Raw genomic sequence first — 18821 nt, 5'->3', positions numbered from 1 at the left:
TTTTTCGCCACGGATTAAAAACTGAACACGAGAAAGCATGTTCGTTCGGGTTTTACGTTCTAATTAGTATTTAATAGAGATTGATTATTACTTTTTTTGAGTGTGTTTGACAATTCGGCAAGCAAATTACGGACAGAAAAGTTCCAACAAAAACATCGAATTCTTTCGTCTGACTTCATAAATATCAGACACCCAAATTATCAAACTGCTCGATAATTACTGTTCGATGTCTATATTTTTCAACTATCACACCCTCATCATCTAGGATCCGGCACCGCTTATTAGTGAAGCGGACCGAACATATGCGTGAAAAATAAAAAAAAAGTGCCGCTAGGTTCCATGGTCCCCGAGATAGGATTTATTGACATGTGAACTGTCAGCGCAAGTGATTTGTGAAGGGAAAACAGAAACCCACGGGAAATTTGAGACGACGCGATTGCTGCCATGCGATGTTTTTCAGCAGGTACAAAACTGCTGCCCGTCTTTACCGACCGTTGCCATGGGGGCCTACTATTTTCCGCTAACGTGATAATTTCTTGATTTTCATCAACAAACGTTTCGGTAATCTATAGAAGCTCAGACACACGCAACACAAAACAATCGTGTTTAAATATAACACTTTGTGGATTTTTCATTCGATTATTTTCGCTTCCAAAGACACGCACTTGCTCGTCTCCATCAGATTTCCGATTTCGTCCGACTATTCAAACCTGTTTCAGACTCCTGCTGGTGATATCCCATTTTTTAGGTCCGATTCTATTGTTCTCGTTACTGCTAGTTATAAATTGAAACGAACGAACTAGGAGAAAGCTACACAAAAAAATTGAACAATCACATGTTTCTCATTTTTCCCGTTTTAGATTCTTTTAGTTTTTACGAGGAAACCTCTCCCCGGGAGATGTTTGTTTTCCTTTTCACCAACCGTTCGTTCGGTCGTCCTTTCTCAAATGTCTCTCATCCTGGCCGGCACCCGACTGCTTCCCAGATATGGTGTCATGGTTACAGGTTTCACTCGATCATAGCTGTGAAATTAACTAATCACTTAAACACTGTGCCCTGTCTATACGCTCCTATCTCCTATGAGCTATCCTGGTCACCCTGCCGAGTACGGTGATTAATACTACCGTGTTGACAGCGATTAATAATTTTCTAGTTGCGAGAAGACGTCACCGGCTCTTGCTTTGAAACCAGACACCCTCTGCCAAGTGGTGCATTCAAAGTTGAGCATTTTACACCAACTAGAGTTCGCTTTACGCCGTTAGTTCCGCTCTATTTGAACCAAAATTTCTGTTTCAAATGAAGAAAGTTTTTCGTTAAACTACTGTTGTCAGATCGGCAGCAAATTTCACACCATTTTAATATTTCCATTTTCAAAACTGGGAGTGAGCATCTTCTCGGTATGATCCGAAATTCATCGGTTTTGATATTGCTTCTGGTAAGAAGAAAAAAAAAACAATAGCCACGATATTTCGGAAGTCGCACGCAAAAGTCAACAGCCAAACCACAAAGCAAGCTGTGAAATTTTACACCCTGACTTTTAACTCTTCACTTCACTTCTTGTGTTGGACCAAGATTTCGTCACTGTCTGTCGTGCGACGAGGTTGCCATACATGTTTAACCGATATTACTGGCATATGTGTCTCATTGATGCTACTTTTTGACAGCAGCAATTTTCAGGTCGTCGTCGCGTCGGTGTTAAATTTAGCTGGTCGTGATTGAATGGAGATGGCGTTCGATGACTGTTCATGAGCGTTTTTTTTTTTGTTTTGTAGACTGCTCAGGGTTAGTGTCGCCACCAAATCATACCGAAATTAATATGAATTCGACAGGAACAAGAACCAGCTGGTCCTACACACCAAACGAAACAGTTGAAAAGTTTAAATTTTCCATCATGTCAGATGCAATGCCGAAACATTTGACCTAGCTTTTATAGACCTAGATCACATGAACAATCTACACCAGATAATCTCGTATGGATCTTATTTGACCTCCCCTGGATGTCATCGAAAAAATGTTTCCCATCGACAACTGCGGGCATTGTTTGGTTCTCAAAGTTTCAATTCGAGTTGACGGGATCATGCCTCGTCCCGATCCACCACGTATCGGTGTCGCCTCTCGCACACCGCGGCCTGCTGACAAAGGTTTATGCTTCATGATCTCTATAAATCCACCATCTAGGCAGGCGATGTGTGAATTTTCCTCGCTCGCCCCACCATAAACTTCTTGTTGTCCCTTCAAAACAAAACACTAAAATCGCTGCAGACAGGACAGTGGCAGCCGTAAACCGGTGAGTTAGGGTACTATCGGTATGACATTAGCATAAAACAACAACGTCTTTTGCTTCGCTAATCCGGATGCCTACCCACTTAGAAAAAAACGTTCAACGGTGGTCCTTCATTGGTCCAATACGTTGAATCATTGGTCCAATGAAAGTCCAATCAATCGTTCAACGGGAGGCCAACACGGGACCTTCGTTTGCCGATTTTGAAACAGACCGTTGAACCGAATGCCATTTTTTTCGTTCAACAAACCCGGCAGACAGAGGTCCATTGTTGAGCCATTTTTAACATGAGGAGTTGGAGCCCCGTTGGACTAGTTTTACTGCAGAATTTCTGAAGTTTTTTCCACTTATTTGTTTAAACTAACAATACATACCTGCACAATACTTCTACTTCACGTAGAATAACAACAAATTTTCTTTCTATGTAAAGGTAACACTTAATTTTCACACTATTTTTGCAAGAGAAAAAACAACAACAAACCATTCCAGCAAATTGTACGAATATTTCGTGCAATATATCGTTCAACAAGCGCTCAAAAACCAACAAAATTGAACGGCCTGCTGAGAGGGTAGCCAGACTCCAGACTACTGCCACCGTTGCTACCGAGGAGAAGGTTCACGGGTAGTCGCTCCAGAGAGTATGTGCTGTTTTTCTCGGAATTATGAAATTAAACCTTTTCCCCAGTTTCAGCTGAAGAGTGCACTTCTCTACGTTGCTCCTGTTCCGTGACTCGCCTGGCGGCTTACGAAACCCCGCGAACCGAGACTCGTCCTCCCGCGTTACGGGTTGCTTCCACTGCCGGTGTGTTTTATTTTATCATAAATCAACATGTTCTTTTAGATCTTAATTAACAAAATAAAAACAGTTGAGTTAAACTTCCAGAGGAAATACTATGCTGTTTTGTTGTTTATGGTGACGCTGTCGCTGCTGGCAGTGTTTTAATTACGGTTTCTACTACATTTTCAGTCTTACCGTGTCGAAACGTTGGTTTCCGGGCTGCCAGCTAATAGTGAGACCTGACCGTCAAAAATCGTTTGGTTGATCATCAAACGTCAATTGGTTATTTGTCAATTTCTCTACTATACGTTTCTCTAGTGTAAACATGAGTTAATTGAATTGACGGCATGTTTTCTTATGATCCATGCGTCACACATCGAGTGTGAACATACGCACATCTGCTTGACAGACAGATAGACAGACAGTTCAGGATCGTAGCAAGAGAGCTGTAGCTGTTTGTTATTTCGCTCGTTTCAGAACATCGAAGCAAACAGTGAGTTTCGCATTCTTTCCTCGTTTTGACACACTTCCGGTCAGTCAGTGGCTCGAGCCGACATGCTTTGACAGTTGTTTGTTTGTGTTCGACTTGGAAGAAACACAAACGAAGAACGTTTGGTGAGCATGTTTTTTTGTTGCTGCTCTGCTGTTGTTGCTCGCCAGAGACCAACAATTTTCACGGACAATTAACCGCGGTCAGCTCGATTTGCAGCGCGGAAAAGCCCCCAACCTCTCTATTCGGTTCCACCGCCATCAAACAGCAACCGGGTAATTCAGAAATTAATTAATTACTCGCCTTTGTGGTTTACACACTTCTGGCGAACCGCACACACGATTTAGCCCTCATCAGCACCGTTTTGTCGGCACTCAGTGACCACATTGTTTCGAGGTTGTGTTCAGCTTGACTTCTCTCGGTGATTTTTTTTTGTTTCTGCGGTTCATTTTTCCACCGACCCGGCAGCGAAGAGGTGGAAATTTGATACTTTCACCCCGAAAAATGGTCCAGGGAGTGGTCGTCAACTTTCGACGGTCGTTAGGAAAAGAGCATCGATGCGCAGAAAAATAACAAGAAGAATAACTACGCCAGAACAAGAGAATCCCCGGGACGAGCCGTTTTAAGCTGTTTTGCAACAGTAACTTTGCCTTGTCCTGCTGGCAGCAGGATAATGATTCCTGAAGACAACTGCAAACGCCTTGCCGAGCCCCGGGTCCGTTGACCGGAACGAAAGGCGGCGGCGACCCGGAGTAGGTACATCGGGCAAAACCAAATCTCGATGCCGTTGTTGGTTTGTTGCCAAGTTGGATTTGCCTGTGTTGAACGGATTTGACTAGGTTTTTTAGCCTAACTTTACAAGTTGGTTGCTTAAAATCGAAACCATATTTTTTTCAATCTAATGGCTAGCATAACAATTACGAAGTATTTATTTATAATTGCTGTCATGTTGTAGCGAAAACCTGAATGTTTTTTAAATAAATAAACATTAGAGAGACCACTAAGAAATAAATGAAACCACGAATTTTTACTTAAAGAATGGCATCACTGCAATTGAACTGCAGTTGGATTCCGTAGTAACTGTCAAAATCTGCGAAAAATTCTATTCGATTTGGTTGTATAAGAGCAAATTTAGCCAGGTTTTTCTTACAATCATGGGAAAACATCCATTGTTGAAAAGCTCAAAAGCCGCTTGATGAATCTTCCAAAAAACACAATTTTATTTATTTTTTTCATAAAATGTAGCAAAAAAGAACTAAGAATGAAATGAAACCGATTTTTTTTAAATAAATGGCATCAATAATAATGAATAATTCTTTCCAATTCAGTTGTATAAAAGCAAATTTAGCCAGTTTTTTCTTTACAATCTTGGGAAAACATCCATTGTAGAAAAACGCAAAAGCAGTTTTCTCCGCTACAGCTTGATGAATCTTCAAGGAAAACACATTTTATTTTATTTTTTGAAAAAGTAGAAAACAAACAGATATTTCTTGTTTAAATTTCCGCTCAACCACATCAAAGAAAACTACTTTTGCGTCTTGCAACAATGGCCTTTTTCCTAGGACTGTAAATTGTCCCTTAAAATTTAGTGGCTTCCGGATCACATGAATTTCGTATCAAAGAAACTAGGCTTGCATCCTAAAATCGAGTCTGTTTTCTTTTTCATTTTGATAGACAACTCTTACCTTTCTACTGATTAAAAAATGCTTACATGCTTAGAGCATGAAGAATTACTCTTTTCTAAACAATTTTCTTATTTTTTAATGAACAGTCTTCGCAATATGTTATTTGTTTGAACGTTGATTCGAATTACATTGTTTTCGATAGTAGAACTGTTGAATTGAAACAAACATCTTCAAAAAATGTTACAAGAATTCAAACGACCAATTTTTCTGGCAAAATCCAAAGAAAAAGTTGTTGTTTGGCAAGCGATTGTACGACGTGACAGAAAAACCACACCTTTGCTCACGATCGTGGAATTTAAAGCCAAATCTTGCCTTCGGCTTATTTATTTGGTTTCTACACGCTTCAAAAATAGTTACTTAAAAATTAGTAAAATCTCACTCATCTACAGAAAAAGTGGAGCAACGTTAATTTAAAGTAACTCCTTAGTTGCTCAAATTTGAGTTCTTCCACTGGAAACGATGTTTGGGTAAAATCTACTCATTTACTGAGTAATGCTTTATTTGTACATGAACCAAAAGTTGCACCAAGTTATTAGCACTCAAATTTTAAGTGAAATTTTATTCCACACATACCAAATTAGCGTTAAAATTGCTCCTTTTCTGAGTATATTGTATTTAAATATTAAGTAATTGACACTCAATGCATAAAATAATCCTACTGTGTTTATTTACAATTTACAATTGATTTCTAACTTCGAAACTTCATATTTGCCACAGATTCAGATACAGAACTAAATAAAAATATGCAATCACACTAACGAAAAATGGCGCCTGTTGCTGAACTCTCCAATAGTAACCAAAAACGAATTCTTACGTTAAGGGCTGAGGCCAGTAGATCGCATATAACCACGTGTCTCGCTCTGCGTATTACATTTCTCTCCATGCTCTCTCGCATATGTACAAAATGACTCTCGAAGGGTGACCAGAAAAGTTTCGATATTTTCGGTTACAAGTTTGCATAAAATGTGTCTGCATCCAATACAGCTACCGCTTGTTTGGCAGCCTTGCTGAGCCGATTTTATTTCTCTCTCATGTTTCGTTACGTTACCAGGAAACTGAAGCAGAAAAAAATGGCGCCGCCATAGAAATCGACTTACCTCCACAAAAATAACATTCACTTCATTTTTATCGCGACAACATATATGTTTTTATGCACTAATTGCTTCTAAATAAAATTATCTAGACATTGTCAGGATAGATTTTTGATCCATGCTTTTGAAGGCGAGATATTCAATGAACAAGTTTAAAGACGGCGTTTTTAGCTATGCAATTCTTCCTTTAGAAAAAGACTTTCCCGACCGATAAAGTCAATGGATCATTCTGAAATTTTCACAGAATAATCTAAACTAATTTTCTAAAAGATTGTCAGTTGGGTTTTTTATATTCGTCACCCTTTCTGAGAAAATCAGATTTGTAGCCCTCTAAAACACATTGACCTCAGCCCTTAAACTCAAATTTAGAGTAAGAGTTACTCATTATCATTGATGGTAACTACTCAATTTTTGACGTTTCCATGCATCATTTGCAAAAGAGTAATACTAGTACTCAAACTCTGAATAACTTTTTATAAGCGTGTGTATCAACCTGACAGCAGTGTTGCGCGCAGTGCCGAAAGGTTACTGAATACACTCTAACGTGTAACCAATGGTTACTAACCATCAATTATTTCTTCTTTGCTTGCCCTCGGCATCTTAGAGTTAAGGCAGTGTCTTATTAAATATATCGTTGAATAAAAAAACGGACGCGTTGATGCTGGTGTCTATTGTAGCGAATTGGGGTGGAAACAATCGCATTCGTTTGGTAGATATTTCACTGATTTTTAATCCCAAATTTTTGAACCGACTGAACTTCGCATAGAATTGCGAATTTTCCTGCAGTTACGATCCAAACCAAGTATATAAATGTGCTGACATCGATCGTTTGATAAAAAGCACAGTGGATTAAGTTGGACTGGACATGTAGCACGAATGCACCACGAGAGGATAGTTTTCGTTAGGCTTCGAAGGAAACCCGGAAAGAGGCTGTCGACTGCGGGACAGAATTCACTCTAACTGGATGAAGAACATTGGAAAAGTGAAATCTACAAATGGTTCGGTTATGTTTCAAAGATGCATCATTAAACGAATATTATTTCAATCGCTGCATAAGCAGTAGAAGGAATGATTATCATCAGAGCTGAACTAAATGGAAATGACTTCCGTATAACCATATCTGAAGCAGGTTTTTATCACATTACATGTCATAAACACACTATCCCATTGAGAGCTCTATTAATAGTTAACGTACATGTTTTTGTCACAACAAAAATTTACTTACGCTGGTATCCTTCCATAAGCATAAAATAACATCTTTCTCCACTTGCACACCTCGCTAATTATCCATGATCAACCGCCAAAACGACATCGGCTCATCTCCTCTCGTTCCGGGACCGGTTTAATTTCACTCCAAAGTGCCATGTGAACGAAACTAATAAATTCATAATTGAATACCATTAAACGCATTTCAACACAAGAACTTGTGCGTTTTTATGGTTCCAAGCTCCGGCCGCTCAAGTTGCAACCTGCATTTCTCACACCACCGGCACGGCGTTTATTTTTTTCCACCGTCACACAATCATCGGTAGGTTTTTTTTTACGATAGTCGTTTCTCGGCTTTAATCATCATTTGCGGATTATTAGCTTGCCTCCCCCATTCTTCCACCCGTGCTGCAGCGGTCGATGACAATTCTCCATCACGAGCAAAAAAATATGCCAAAAAAAACGGCACCCTGGCATACGGACGTTAGTGAGAAGTTATTGCGAAAGGTGCACCGTGCGTCAGGAGCAAGTTGCCGGTTTTTTACATTCTAGGAACCCGCAATCTCACTTTGGAAACGCACACGGAAAGAAAACCGATCCCTTCGGGGCCGTGCGGAGGAGTCATTGAGATCATAAAAGCTGTCTATTTATTTATAAATATGAACATCTCGTACATACCGAGTTTGCTCTCCTTTCTTCGGCTTCGGCAATGCGCCGGAATGGAACTCTAGGGGACAGTTGGGTATCCGCCGAGATGCAGCAGAAAACGCATGCACACACATGTTGAATTGGATTTTATTATTGTTGCTCGAAGTCGTCTCCCATCCCGAAACCCGTCCAGTATCGCCAAAACCCCCTGCTTCGCAAACGATGGACAGCTAGATTCCGAGCTTTTCTCCATCATCAAACCGAGTTTTATTGTTATGAGCTGTTTGGGTGCATGCACTGCATTCCGAGAGTACACATTCTGCGCTGCAACGCAATTGCAAGCGATGGAAGCAGATCAATTTAACCCTTGAATGACCGTGGCGAGTGGTTCGGAATGGTAATATCCACGAACGAATCAAATTACATTACGTTCCGAGCAACAAAGTTGAAAACCAAAACGATTTAAGCATGAAAGGGTTCAAATGCATCTCTTATTCACTTCTCACATTCTCACTTCCTATAGGCTATAAAATCACAGAACTCAGCTTCAAATTGAAATAAATGATCGCACTATATTTCAGCGACCTAATTCGAACTAGTATCGAAATGGTGTGCGAACATCGTGCTCGACTAGTTTCGACACTCAGTCGTACAAAATTCCTAACAAAATAGAAGAACTACGGCCAAATAATGCCCATTTTGACGCGATCATGGGTTTTCTATTAGTATTTAGTCAAACCAATTGAATGTTGAGTGCCATACAATTAGAATCAATCTGCCGTTTAGTAGATGGAATGAAAGTGTGTTATCTACAAACTTAAAAAAATTCGTGTAAATTTACGTCTTTTTAAATGCACATAAGAGGAGTCACTTAAATTTACATTTCAAAGCATGTAAAGATAAGTCATATTTTTAACTTCACAGTTAACTTAGCTGAACATTGATACAGACACAAACATTACGGCATACTTGAATTTTCGTCAAGTGTAAATTTCATTTTCTATGTTTTATGAGTGTATATGTTTCAATGTGATTTCGTTTGAATATGATTTGAATTTTGAATTTGCAATTTAAGTGTGAAAGTAAAATTAACTGAAAAATTCTTTCGTCCGTGTCGATTTTTATCAGTGTAGCAAAAACAGAACAGCATTCTATTTTTTGTATATTTGAAACACGAGTAAAACACTACTGGGGCTGCCAGTTTTTTCTTGTTATAAAATTCAGAATTGAATTTTGTAACTGACATAAATTATGCATCTAGAACTAGAACACTACTGAATATGCCCTTAACATGCTCTTAGTATGGCTCTTCAACTGGTGTACCGGTTTAAAAAAACACCCACTCCAAATGAATGCCAATTATGACAAATGATGATTTTTTAACCCATTCGAATGTGGAGCAAACTTATTTCTTACTGCCCGGGTGAACGACTGGAAACCAAACATGATTGCTACGATGGGATACTACATGCTTACTTGTGGCTAACCAAAATTGAGTCAAAAATCACTCAATTTCGCAAAAAACAATTCTACCCAACATTGAGTACCATCATGTATTTTGAGTAAATATGCTTTTCGCAAAATTTGAGTAGAACTTACTCTCTTTTGTTGACATTTGTAAATATGTGGAAAGTATCCATTATTATTCAACCCAATGGTGTTTAAATAAATTGCTCCAAAAACTTTTGAAAAATAACTACGTTTTATTGCAATCCCTACATGCAATAGGTTTAATTCAATGGGTTTTTTTTTCGAACATGTATCCGAAACAGTCCTGCTTCTCTCGGCATCAAATCCACCATGCCACCACAAACGGGACGTTGGAAAACTATTCGTATTTCAAATGTATTTTTATTGCACAATGTAAAAATGCATTTGAATGTATTTTACTTACCAGTTAGAGCCTGACACGACTCTATAACGCTGTCTATAACACTTTTAATTCTATCCATCCGGAAAAACTTGAAAATGTCGGACTTTGATTCAGTGATAGTTTTAAATTTTACTCATTTCTGACATCTGTTCACAGTTGTTGAAAATGAGTACTTACGATTCACTCATTGAGTTCCGGTAAAAAAATAAATCATTGATTTTACAGCATAAACAATTGATTCACAATTACATCTATGGGTTTCAAAACACACGATATTTTTAATTTCCTACGATTCAATATATTGTTTTTACGATTCACAATTGAATTTATTGTACACGTGGTGTTTCAAACAATATGCAAACTGTACATTTGATTGTTTTCCAAGAAAACATGTATGAGAACATTTTATGATTTGAATTGTTACGATACTTAACAACCTATACATTCTTTTGTAAAAAGCATGTGCACAATTAATTGAATAGTATTATTTTCATCACACTTTAAGTGTAGCAACTGCCTAAAAATTATATAAACTTTTATTTCTTCGTTCTTCGAAAGATCCTAATCGTATGAATATTGAATGTTGGTTTCAAGTTTACCTTTCAAACAAAATTGTTTGATATTTTCGGTAATTTTTTTAATTCTTCAGAAAGCATTCAACTTTTTTCAACAACTGCTCGACTGTCAAATTTTAACTAAAAGTTAAAATAATTCGCGAGATGGGATACGGCCTTAATATACATCTACAAATAAGCTACACCCTCATTGAACATAACTCAAAATAGAGTAACACATCACTGTACTCTAAACTTGAGTTACCACCTATCTACTCATTTTTGAGTTAAGGGACGAAATTGTCAAAACTTGAGTAATTTTTACTCAAAATAAGAAAAAAATATTTTGTTCAAAATTTGAGTAAGTCCAACTCCAAATTTGAGTTCCTTGCTCTCAAAATTAAGAAATTTTTTTTCGTTAATTTTCATATACAAAGTTATTCTTCTTTCTTTTGAATGCGCAAAATAGTCATTCAAAACTGTTTCCTTTTGAACGGTTTGGAGTCAAAATTGAATTATATTGATATCCTTATGTTGCGCTTTTCACTAAGCATAATTGAAATCACAAAACATCTATGATTGACGTTGATTTATGTTTTCAAAGCCGGATCTAGAAACGGTAATGGAAAACGACGTATTCTTGCATTCTTTATTTCGATAAGAATATTCCGAGAATGAAAACGCACTGAACTGCAAGTATTTTTTCACTCAAATGTTTAAAAACTCAACTTGTAAGAATAAATGCGAGAGAACTCATGGCAACGAGTTTATTTTACTCAAATCCATACTAAAATTTTGACATATTGTTCCAGTTTATGAATTTTAATAATCGCAACTCAAACCATGAGTTATGTTCAAAGAGCGTAAACGTATTTAAAAACCAGTGATGCCAGATTTGCAGATTTTTTCTGAATTCACAGATTTTTGAAAAGGATTTACAGGCAGTAACTTTACCCGGTTTACGCCAGTGATTGCTGGATAAATCGTTACTCCGCAACACGAACTCGTATTCATAAGAAAAAAAATCTGATTAGAATCGATGGAAGAAGACTCTAATATTTATTTGAATAATAACACTGTGCAAAATTATGTTGAAGGTCTGATTTTCATGAACTAAAGCAGTTTTTCTTCACATTTGGATCTCTGATTCTAGCGCACCAACGAAACTGAATGTCGAATGTCGTTTAAAAACACGACTTTAAGCCAAATTAATAATTTTCTTGAACGTACTTTAAAAACTACCGAAAAAAAATTGCATCTAAGCAAGCGAATATAAATGGTTTGCTTTGTTTGAACAATTTGCACGTTGAAAAAAGAACAAATTTGGGGAATTATTTCAATTCATAGCTAGTAGAGTGTGAAACCAAGATCCAAGTTGCCAAAAGTTCCAGACGTACTTTTATGCAATGAGAAAATCCACTCGGAACTTGTTCTGTACTTTTAAGTTGCCAAAAAATCCGCGCGTACTTTTAAGCGGTGAGAAAATTGACTCATAACTTTTTTTGAGCTTCTTACGTTGTCAGAAGTTTCTCGTGTACATTTAAGCAACAAGAAAGTGATTTTTTTAGATACTGTAGAACTTTAAGTCGCTTGGTTCCTCATTGTTTTAAAGCTACTATCAAAATGTTGTTTGTTGAAGAGAAAGTTTTTTAGAAGGGGCCTGACTACATAAATTTAAAATAAATTAGGTTCAGAAAGTTCGCTCAGAACTTCAATCAGTCTCTGTTATAGAAATATCTGAAGTTTGCGGAACTTTTTTCCCACGTACCGGCGTTTATTTAATTGCTGCAACTTGTAAACGCATCTGAATGAAAGGATCTATTTTTGTGATATGACATAAAGCCATCAATATCTTGGTTCGTAATTTAAACAACTCTCACCGAGTAATCAATTAGAAACGGTAGATAAATGAAACAACAAATAAAATGAAAACTAGTGTAGAACTATATCCCACTGGAGATAGATGGGTCACGAATCTGGATCCTTCTACACTAATCTGACTTCAAGTCTTAATGAAAATGAGCATCATCAGAAAACAAATTAATTAAAAACATTTCCGCAGGGAAACGATTCCGACGAAACCCGTTTTCCCGCAGCCACAAGAAAGAGGTACTTCACGATGTCGACAAGATCGAGGATGAAGTACAACCACTCGTGCTGGCTTCATCGCTCTCTGATAGTGCACTAATTGTCGAATCATGACGAAACACGGAAACCATAGATGAGAATTTTTGAAAGATGAGAATTACCTGCCGTATCGTACGTAACTCTGGAGTATGACACCCAGAATACTCTGATTACTTTGTGTGCCTACGAAAACCAGTTTACCGTATGTCAACTACTTGTAATGCGAAGAATTATTCCAATCAAATTGGATTTGTGAAACTATATATTTCGTTTTTAAACATGTTTTTTTCGTTCATCTTGATTTTATGTTCCATGTAATACAAAGAGTTTGTAGAACTCGTACCGAATTTTACAATAATTGACGAATTAAGTTTGTGTGATGGCGGAGAAAAAGATTTCTCTTTTGGATTAGATACTCTTTCAACAAAATCTCAACTACTTTACGTAAAAAAAATGAGCAGTGAGATATTACTTTAAAATCTGGAATTTCAATTTATAACCGAGGACATGAGATTGAATGACCAAGACAAAATTATCACTTTTAATAGATGTTATTAGTATACTAGATAAACTGGACGGTTGTAAAAGTGATTTCAAATTTGATTAACACCGTTCTGCCATTTTCTAGCCGTCAAAAGCGGCACATTCCTTCAAATCTTCTCCCCCGCCTTAATTTGATGACCTGTGGCCATTAAAAAGCGACAAAAGCCGTTGAAACGATATAAAATAGAATGCGTGCCATTCATGTTTTAATATTAATCAGCAGCCATTAAAGCCCTGCCGAGATTTGACCGTTCCCGAGCCGTCATCATCCATCACCGGAACCTGCCAGTTCGGTTCATCAACCAAACACTTCTATCCCATAAAATTTTGCGCAAAACAGGAGGTCACTTCGAACCCGGGGTTTATTCTGTAGCCCTCGTAAAACCCGCTTTTATGAAGTTCATAAAAAATGTGCCAAACACATGTTTGCTGAGAAGCTTTGCGTATTAAAAACACCGACTTACCCGTGGGACGTTGAGTGGTGGTAGGACGGTGGCCCGGTCGGATCCCAGAGTCCGTAGCGGCCATCGTGTGCCGCCCGTTGTTCCATCGAGGGAAGCTGCGAATGGAATGCGACGAATGCCGACGGGATCTGCAGTGGGCTGTAGCTACCGGCCGGATTACCACCGTTGGCAGCGGCGGCCGCTGCCGCCACTAGACCATGCGATGCGGCCAATCCCGGATGGTGATGGGCTGCCGTGGCCAACGGGTGACCGGGATGATGGAACGGATGCACCTGCATGTGCTCGTGGAAAGTCTCTTTCTCCGGCATAGCTTTCCGAAATACACACTAAATATTCCAAACACACTGAAACGCACAATTCCGAACTCGACTGTCACTTATCCATCTTTTTCGTCGATGTTAGTCCTTTCTGTTTCACTGCACTGCTCTCCCGCCGAGTGCTGTTGTGAATATCTCAAGGGAATGCACAACCCGAAGGATCAGGTAATGTATCCATTCATTTCTAGGAAAAAATCCTCTCCGTTTTGCTTTCTATTTTTTTTTTTGTGTTTCTTCTTTCTTCCAAAAACGATGGCAAAGGTCACAGGCACTTCGTTCCGTGCGCAATAACTTGTATTTGCCTTTTTACACAACTCTTCGGACGTGTTTACACTAACGAAAATCTCGCAACGAACTGATCGATACAAATCTTTCGAAATTACACAATGACAGACAGTGACGAAACCGTGATCCTTAGCATAAACGCACTTGCCGTCGGCAAAACCAAAAGCTTTTCACAACTGGAACCGACCGCGATCGTAGTAGGCAATGACTGTATCGTTGTGCAGTGGACCAATCAAATCAATTAGCGCCAATTACGAACCAAGTTGGCGGCAGCGCGATGACTTATTGCTAATTGAACTATTTCGGTCCATTGACTGTCTGTCAGCTACTATTGATGACTGCCAAGTCAAGTCCAGCGAACAGAAAACAAAGAAGGGGGCGTTGAATAAAAAATCTTTCTACGTGCTCTTGTTCGAGACTTCTCCGCACAGACTGCGGTTACCGTATCGCTTTGCCCTGTGTCGGAGGGATTCCATGGCAATTTGGTCAGTTAAACACACAAACCGATCCAAGTGAGCCGCTTATTTTCGACCCGAGAGAAAGAGAACGAGAAAGAGAACGAGAGAGCGCGTGGAGGGAGAGAAAGTGTATACGAGCAGTAATGAAGTGATCTTCTCTCGCCGTGTCAAAACGATCGTGATCACTGTGGTTCCTCTTGTGAACCTGTGCGCGTAGGATGGAAAGGGAAAATGCACGATCGACGAGAGCGGGATGGACTGCTCCGTTTGAATCAGAACCGATGGTGTGTGGGTGACCGGGAGAGATGAAGAGCACCAAAGGCACGATCGCGTACTACGACGATCATGGCCTCGTCGGCGAGAGAGAATCGTGATGGTTTACGAAGTTGCGTGTGAGGAGGAAAGTCGAATGGAACACACCGAGAATGGTGAAAACAACTAATAATGGAAGATGCAGGATGAATGAAAGATGCTTGTTTTCTTGTGGTCTCGCTCGTGTTGCCGTTTGTTCGGGCAAGTTCTGTATCTTGCGATCAAAATAATAGACTTAGTTAGCTTGCACGACAAGTTATATATCGCACACTGGAAGCGTATTCTAGGAGTCGATTCGAAAGAGCTTTCTTTTTATTTGAGTTTGAAAATGCTTTATGAAAATAATGTAAAATGTTTCTGATCATTTGAGAAACTATTTCATAGTTCAGTTTTCAAATCGTCGGAAGCCTTCCGAATGCAAATGAATCAGACCTCAAAAAGCGTTGGTAAGAGATTTGTGATTATGAAAATAAAAAGGCCATTTTCAAGACAGTTAATGAATTATCTCTTGCATTCCAAAATTTTTTGAAAAAATTGTAAACGAAAAACTTTTTCAACAACTGAAGATCGTTATAACTAACAAACAGCATGGCTTTTTCAAAGGCCGCTCAACTACAACAAATCTCCTTGAATTTGTGACATTCACTCTGAACGCAATGGACACTGGCAACCACGTAGAAACTCTTTACACCGACTTTAGTAAAGCTTTCGACCGTACTGACACACCATTACTTCTATACAAACTACAAAAATACAAAAAACATAGCCTTCTAGAGTGGCTTGAATCATACTTAACGAATCGTGTACAAGTAGCTCGCTTCCAAAACAAAAACTCTGAACCAATTAATGTAACATCCGGCGTACCTCAGGACTCTCACCTAGGGTCTCTTCTTTTCATTTTAATTATATACGACATTTCCTTCATACTCAAAAACTTAAAAGTGCTTATATATGCAGACGACATGAAACTCTTCATGGAAATTAAAAATATCAACGACGCTGTATTATTCCAGAACGAAATCAATCTATTCCACATTTGGTGCTGCAAAAGTCTACTTCAACTCAATGTAAAAAAATGCAACTCAATAACTTTCAGTAGGAAAAATGAAACCCATTCTGTAGACATATTTTAAGGGAATCAAATAGTAGAAAAAAGTAAAATTGTAACATTATAACACAATAATCAATAAAGCAAACAGTATGCTGGGCTTTGTCAGACGCTTCAGTCATAACTTCCAAGACCCATATACTATAAAATTGCTATATAGTACATATGTCAGACCCATCTTGGAATATTGCAGCCTAGTATGGAATCCATATAACATTATTCACGAAGAACGCATTGAATCTATACAAAAACAATTTCTTCTATATGCACTTTGTAAATTAAACTGGACAGCATTTCCTCTACCATCATATGAAGCACGCTGAATGGTCATCAATATACAAACACTTAAAGAACGCCGCAACTTTGCAATGCTTTATTTTATCAGCGACGTTATTTCTCAACGCATTCAATCAGCTCCATTATTACCGCCATTAAATTTTTATATACCTAGCCGTCAACTACGTTCCAGGAAATTATTTTTAGAAAAAAAGCTAGAACAAATTATGCAAAATATAGTCCAGTCAATCGAATAATGCGCCATTACAATCAATACTGCGAACATCTTGACCTTACTATGTCAAGAAATCAAATAAAATCTCAGCTTTGTCGTAGAAATAATGCGTAGTATGTAAGTGAACATTGTAAAGTCCTTCCATCCTCTTTCTCCGTAAGCACGGAACCCTTTTTCTCTCACACGAAAAAGCCTCATCATCATACCGGCCGTGCACTTTCTCTCTCTCTCTCTCCCTCTCTTTGCTTCCAGCAACTCCGAAGAGGAGGAATCTTCAACGAAGAAAAAATACACATACTGCACGATCGGCAGCATCTCCGCAGCCCGATTTCTAACCGGAGTATGTTAGCATGTAATCGAATTGACAGCCTCTGCCTCAGACGCTTTTACAACTCAATACAGACGGTGACTCGTGGAAGTGCTCGCTCTCTCACACGCTACATGATAACTCTCTCACAACCTACACAAACGCACCAATCTCACCGATCGTCCGCGGTGAGTCCGCTCGGCGTTCGTTCTCAGTTCTCTTTTCAACTGAAATTATTCGCTAAATTAACAAATAAAAACATAAACATGATAATCAACAAGAAATCCGGTTCCTCACGACAAGACACATGCACACTGCTTGCGTTCCCGCTGGAAGCCTGGTCAGTAGACGGAAGATGATGTGCGGCAAACGAACCAACGTGTGCGTGTGTGTTTTTTTCTCAACCGAGGCTTGATCAAACTAGTTGAGCTAGTTCCAAACCGTCGGCTTTAATCAGCGGGAGAGCGCTGTCAAAGAGGATGTCGGAGTCTCCGACTCCGTGCCCTAATATGTTGGTTCGGCGCGAGAGAAGAAAATTAAGAGGTATCTTTTTAATGACTCACTACACGCAATCCGTTTTCTGATTCTACTGGCCGCTGCTGGTGATCGTGTCTTCTTAACATATCTTCAAGCTGGTTTCGATCGCCCCGTGCCACCTCACAGGCTCATTCACCACACCACACATGTCTGAAGACTCGATCGACATCGTCGTCGTCGTCGTCGTGGTCGTCTTCGTCGTCGGCATCCTTCAGCATCATCGTGTGTGCATCGCGATCATTTAATCACTTATTTAAGCTCTTGTTTCGGGATTTCTTCGGGCTGTCGTTTTCCCACTTCTTCGTCCGCACCTTCAACTTTACCTGCTCTGTCTAGCATGCTTATGTTATCTGCGCATCGCTTTGCTGGCGTGGGTACCTTTAATTAGTTCGGTCGTAGCGTGGCTCTACCGACTTAAATGTTGATCCGGTCGCGCCTAGTCTATACAAAGGAATTAATAGATCCAGAGCGCAGTCAATGAAATTCAACACTATAAACAACGGACAACTTTGCGTAAGTGGACGCGTGAGATCTTTCGGGTCTCCTGCTATCCATTTCCCTACAACTATTAAACTAGACCGGAATCCGTGCTCGAAAACTGCTTCCCTCGACACTTCCGGCGGCCGTGGGAACGTTAGTCATTCTAACTGCTGGATTCTGGGCTTACGTCGAGCCATGCTTTGATGATTCTGGAAAAGTTGTAATCCGGTACCAGGCTAACCATGATTACGTTTTCTTAAATGTCAGTGAGTCTCATAATTCTCGGTTTACTCGATGATAGCTACGTTTTATAGGTATTCGATGACATGAAAATAAGCAGGAATGCATTGACATATAGCTCGGTTCACTTGATATCTGGACGCACTGCTTATTTTTTGCTACACTCTTAACACCCTACACCAAAGATAAACTCAAGATGGAGTAGTCTGCGATTTCTTATGTATCATTTGAATAGGACCCCTCGATGAGTTCGGTTCACTGTCATTTTCAGTCTTTTGAATGAAAACAACAAGCGTCTGATCGCTAGATGCGTCGTAGCTATGACAATGATTATTTATGTTTGGAAAAATATTAAGTTGCAATATGAACGATATTGAGCATTTTGCCTTATATCCAGTGATTCTTACAATAAGAAAGTAGAAACTACTTAGAACCATTGCCTAGAATTTATTAAGTTTGTTATTGTCTCATCCCTTTGAAGCATTAAAGTCAGTTGTGGCAAGAAATCATTATGTGCTGAATGTAA

The 18821-nt window shown here is 39.0% G+C and overlaps 1 protein-coding gene across 1 annotated transcript in view; it reads right to left on the bottom strand.

The window, feature by feature from the left end:
* LOC131433426 (transcriptional activator cubitus interruptus-like) overlaps positions 1 to 14806 on the bottom strand; it is a 103954-nt gene extending 89148 nt beyond the window's left edge. Inside the window, exon 1 of the mRNA XM_058600104.1 lies at positions 13741 to 14806. Within this exon, the coding sequence (XP_058456087.1) occupies positions 13741 to 14048 (308 nt within the window). The 5' untranslated portion in view covers positions 14049 to 14806. The remainder of the gene's footprint in view (positions 1 to 13740) is intronic.
* Between the last annotated feature and the right edge of the window lie 4015 nt (positions 14807 to 18821).

Source organism: Malaya genurostris, chromosome 1 (genome assembly GCF_030247185.1).
Source record: "Malaya genurostris strain Urasoe2022 chromosome 1, Malgen_1.1, whole genome shotgun sequence".
In the NCBI taxonomy this organism is placed as follows: Eukaryota; Metazoa; Arthropoda; class Insecta; order Diptera; family Culicidae; genus Malaya; species Malaya genurostris.
This window is presented reverse-complemented; position numbering and strand designations above follow the sequence as displayed.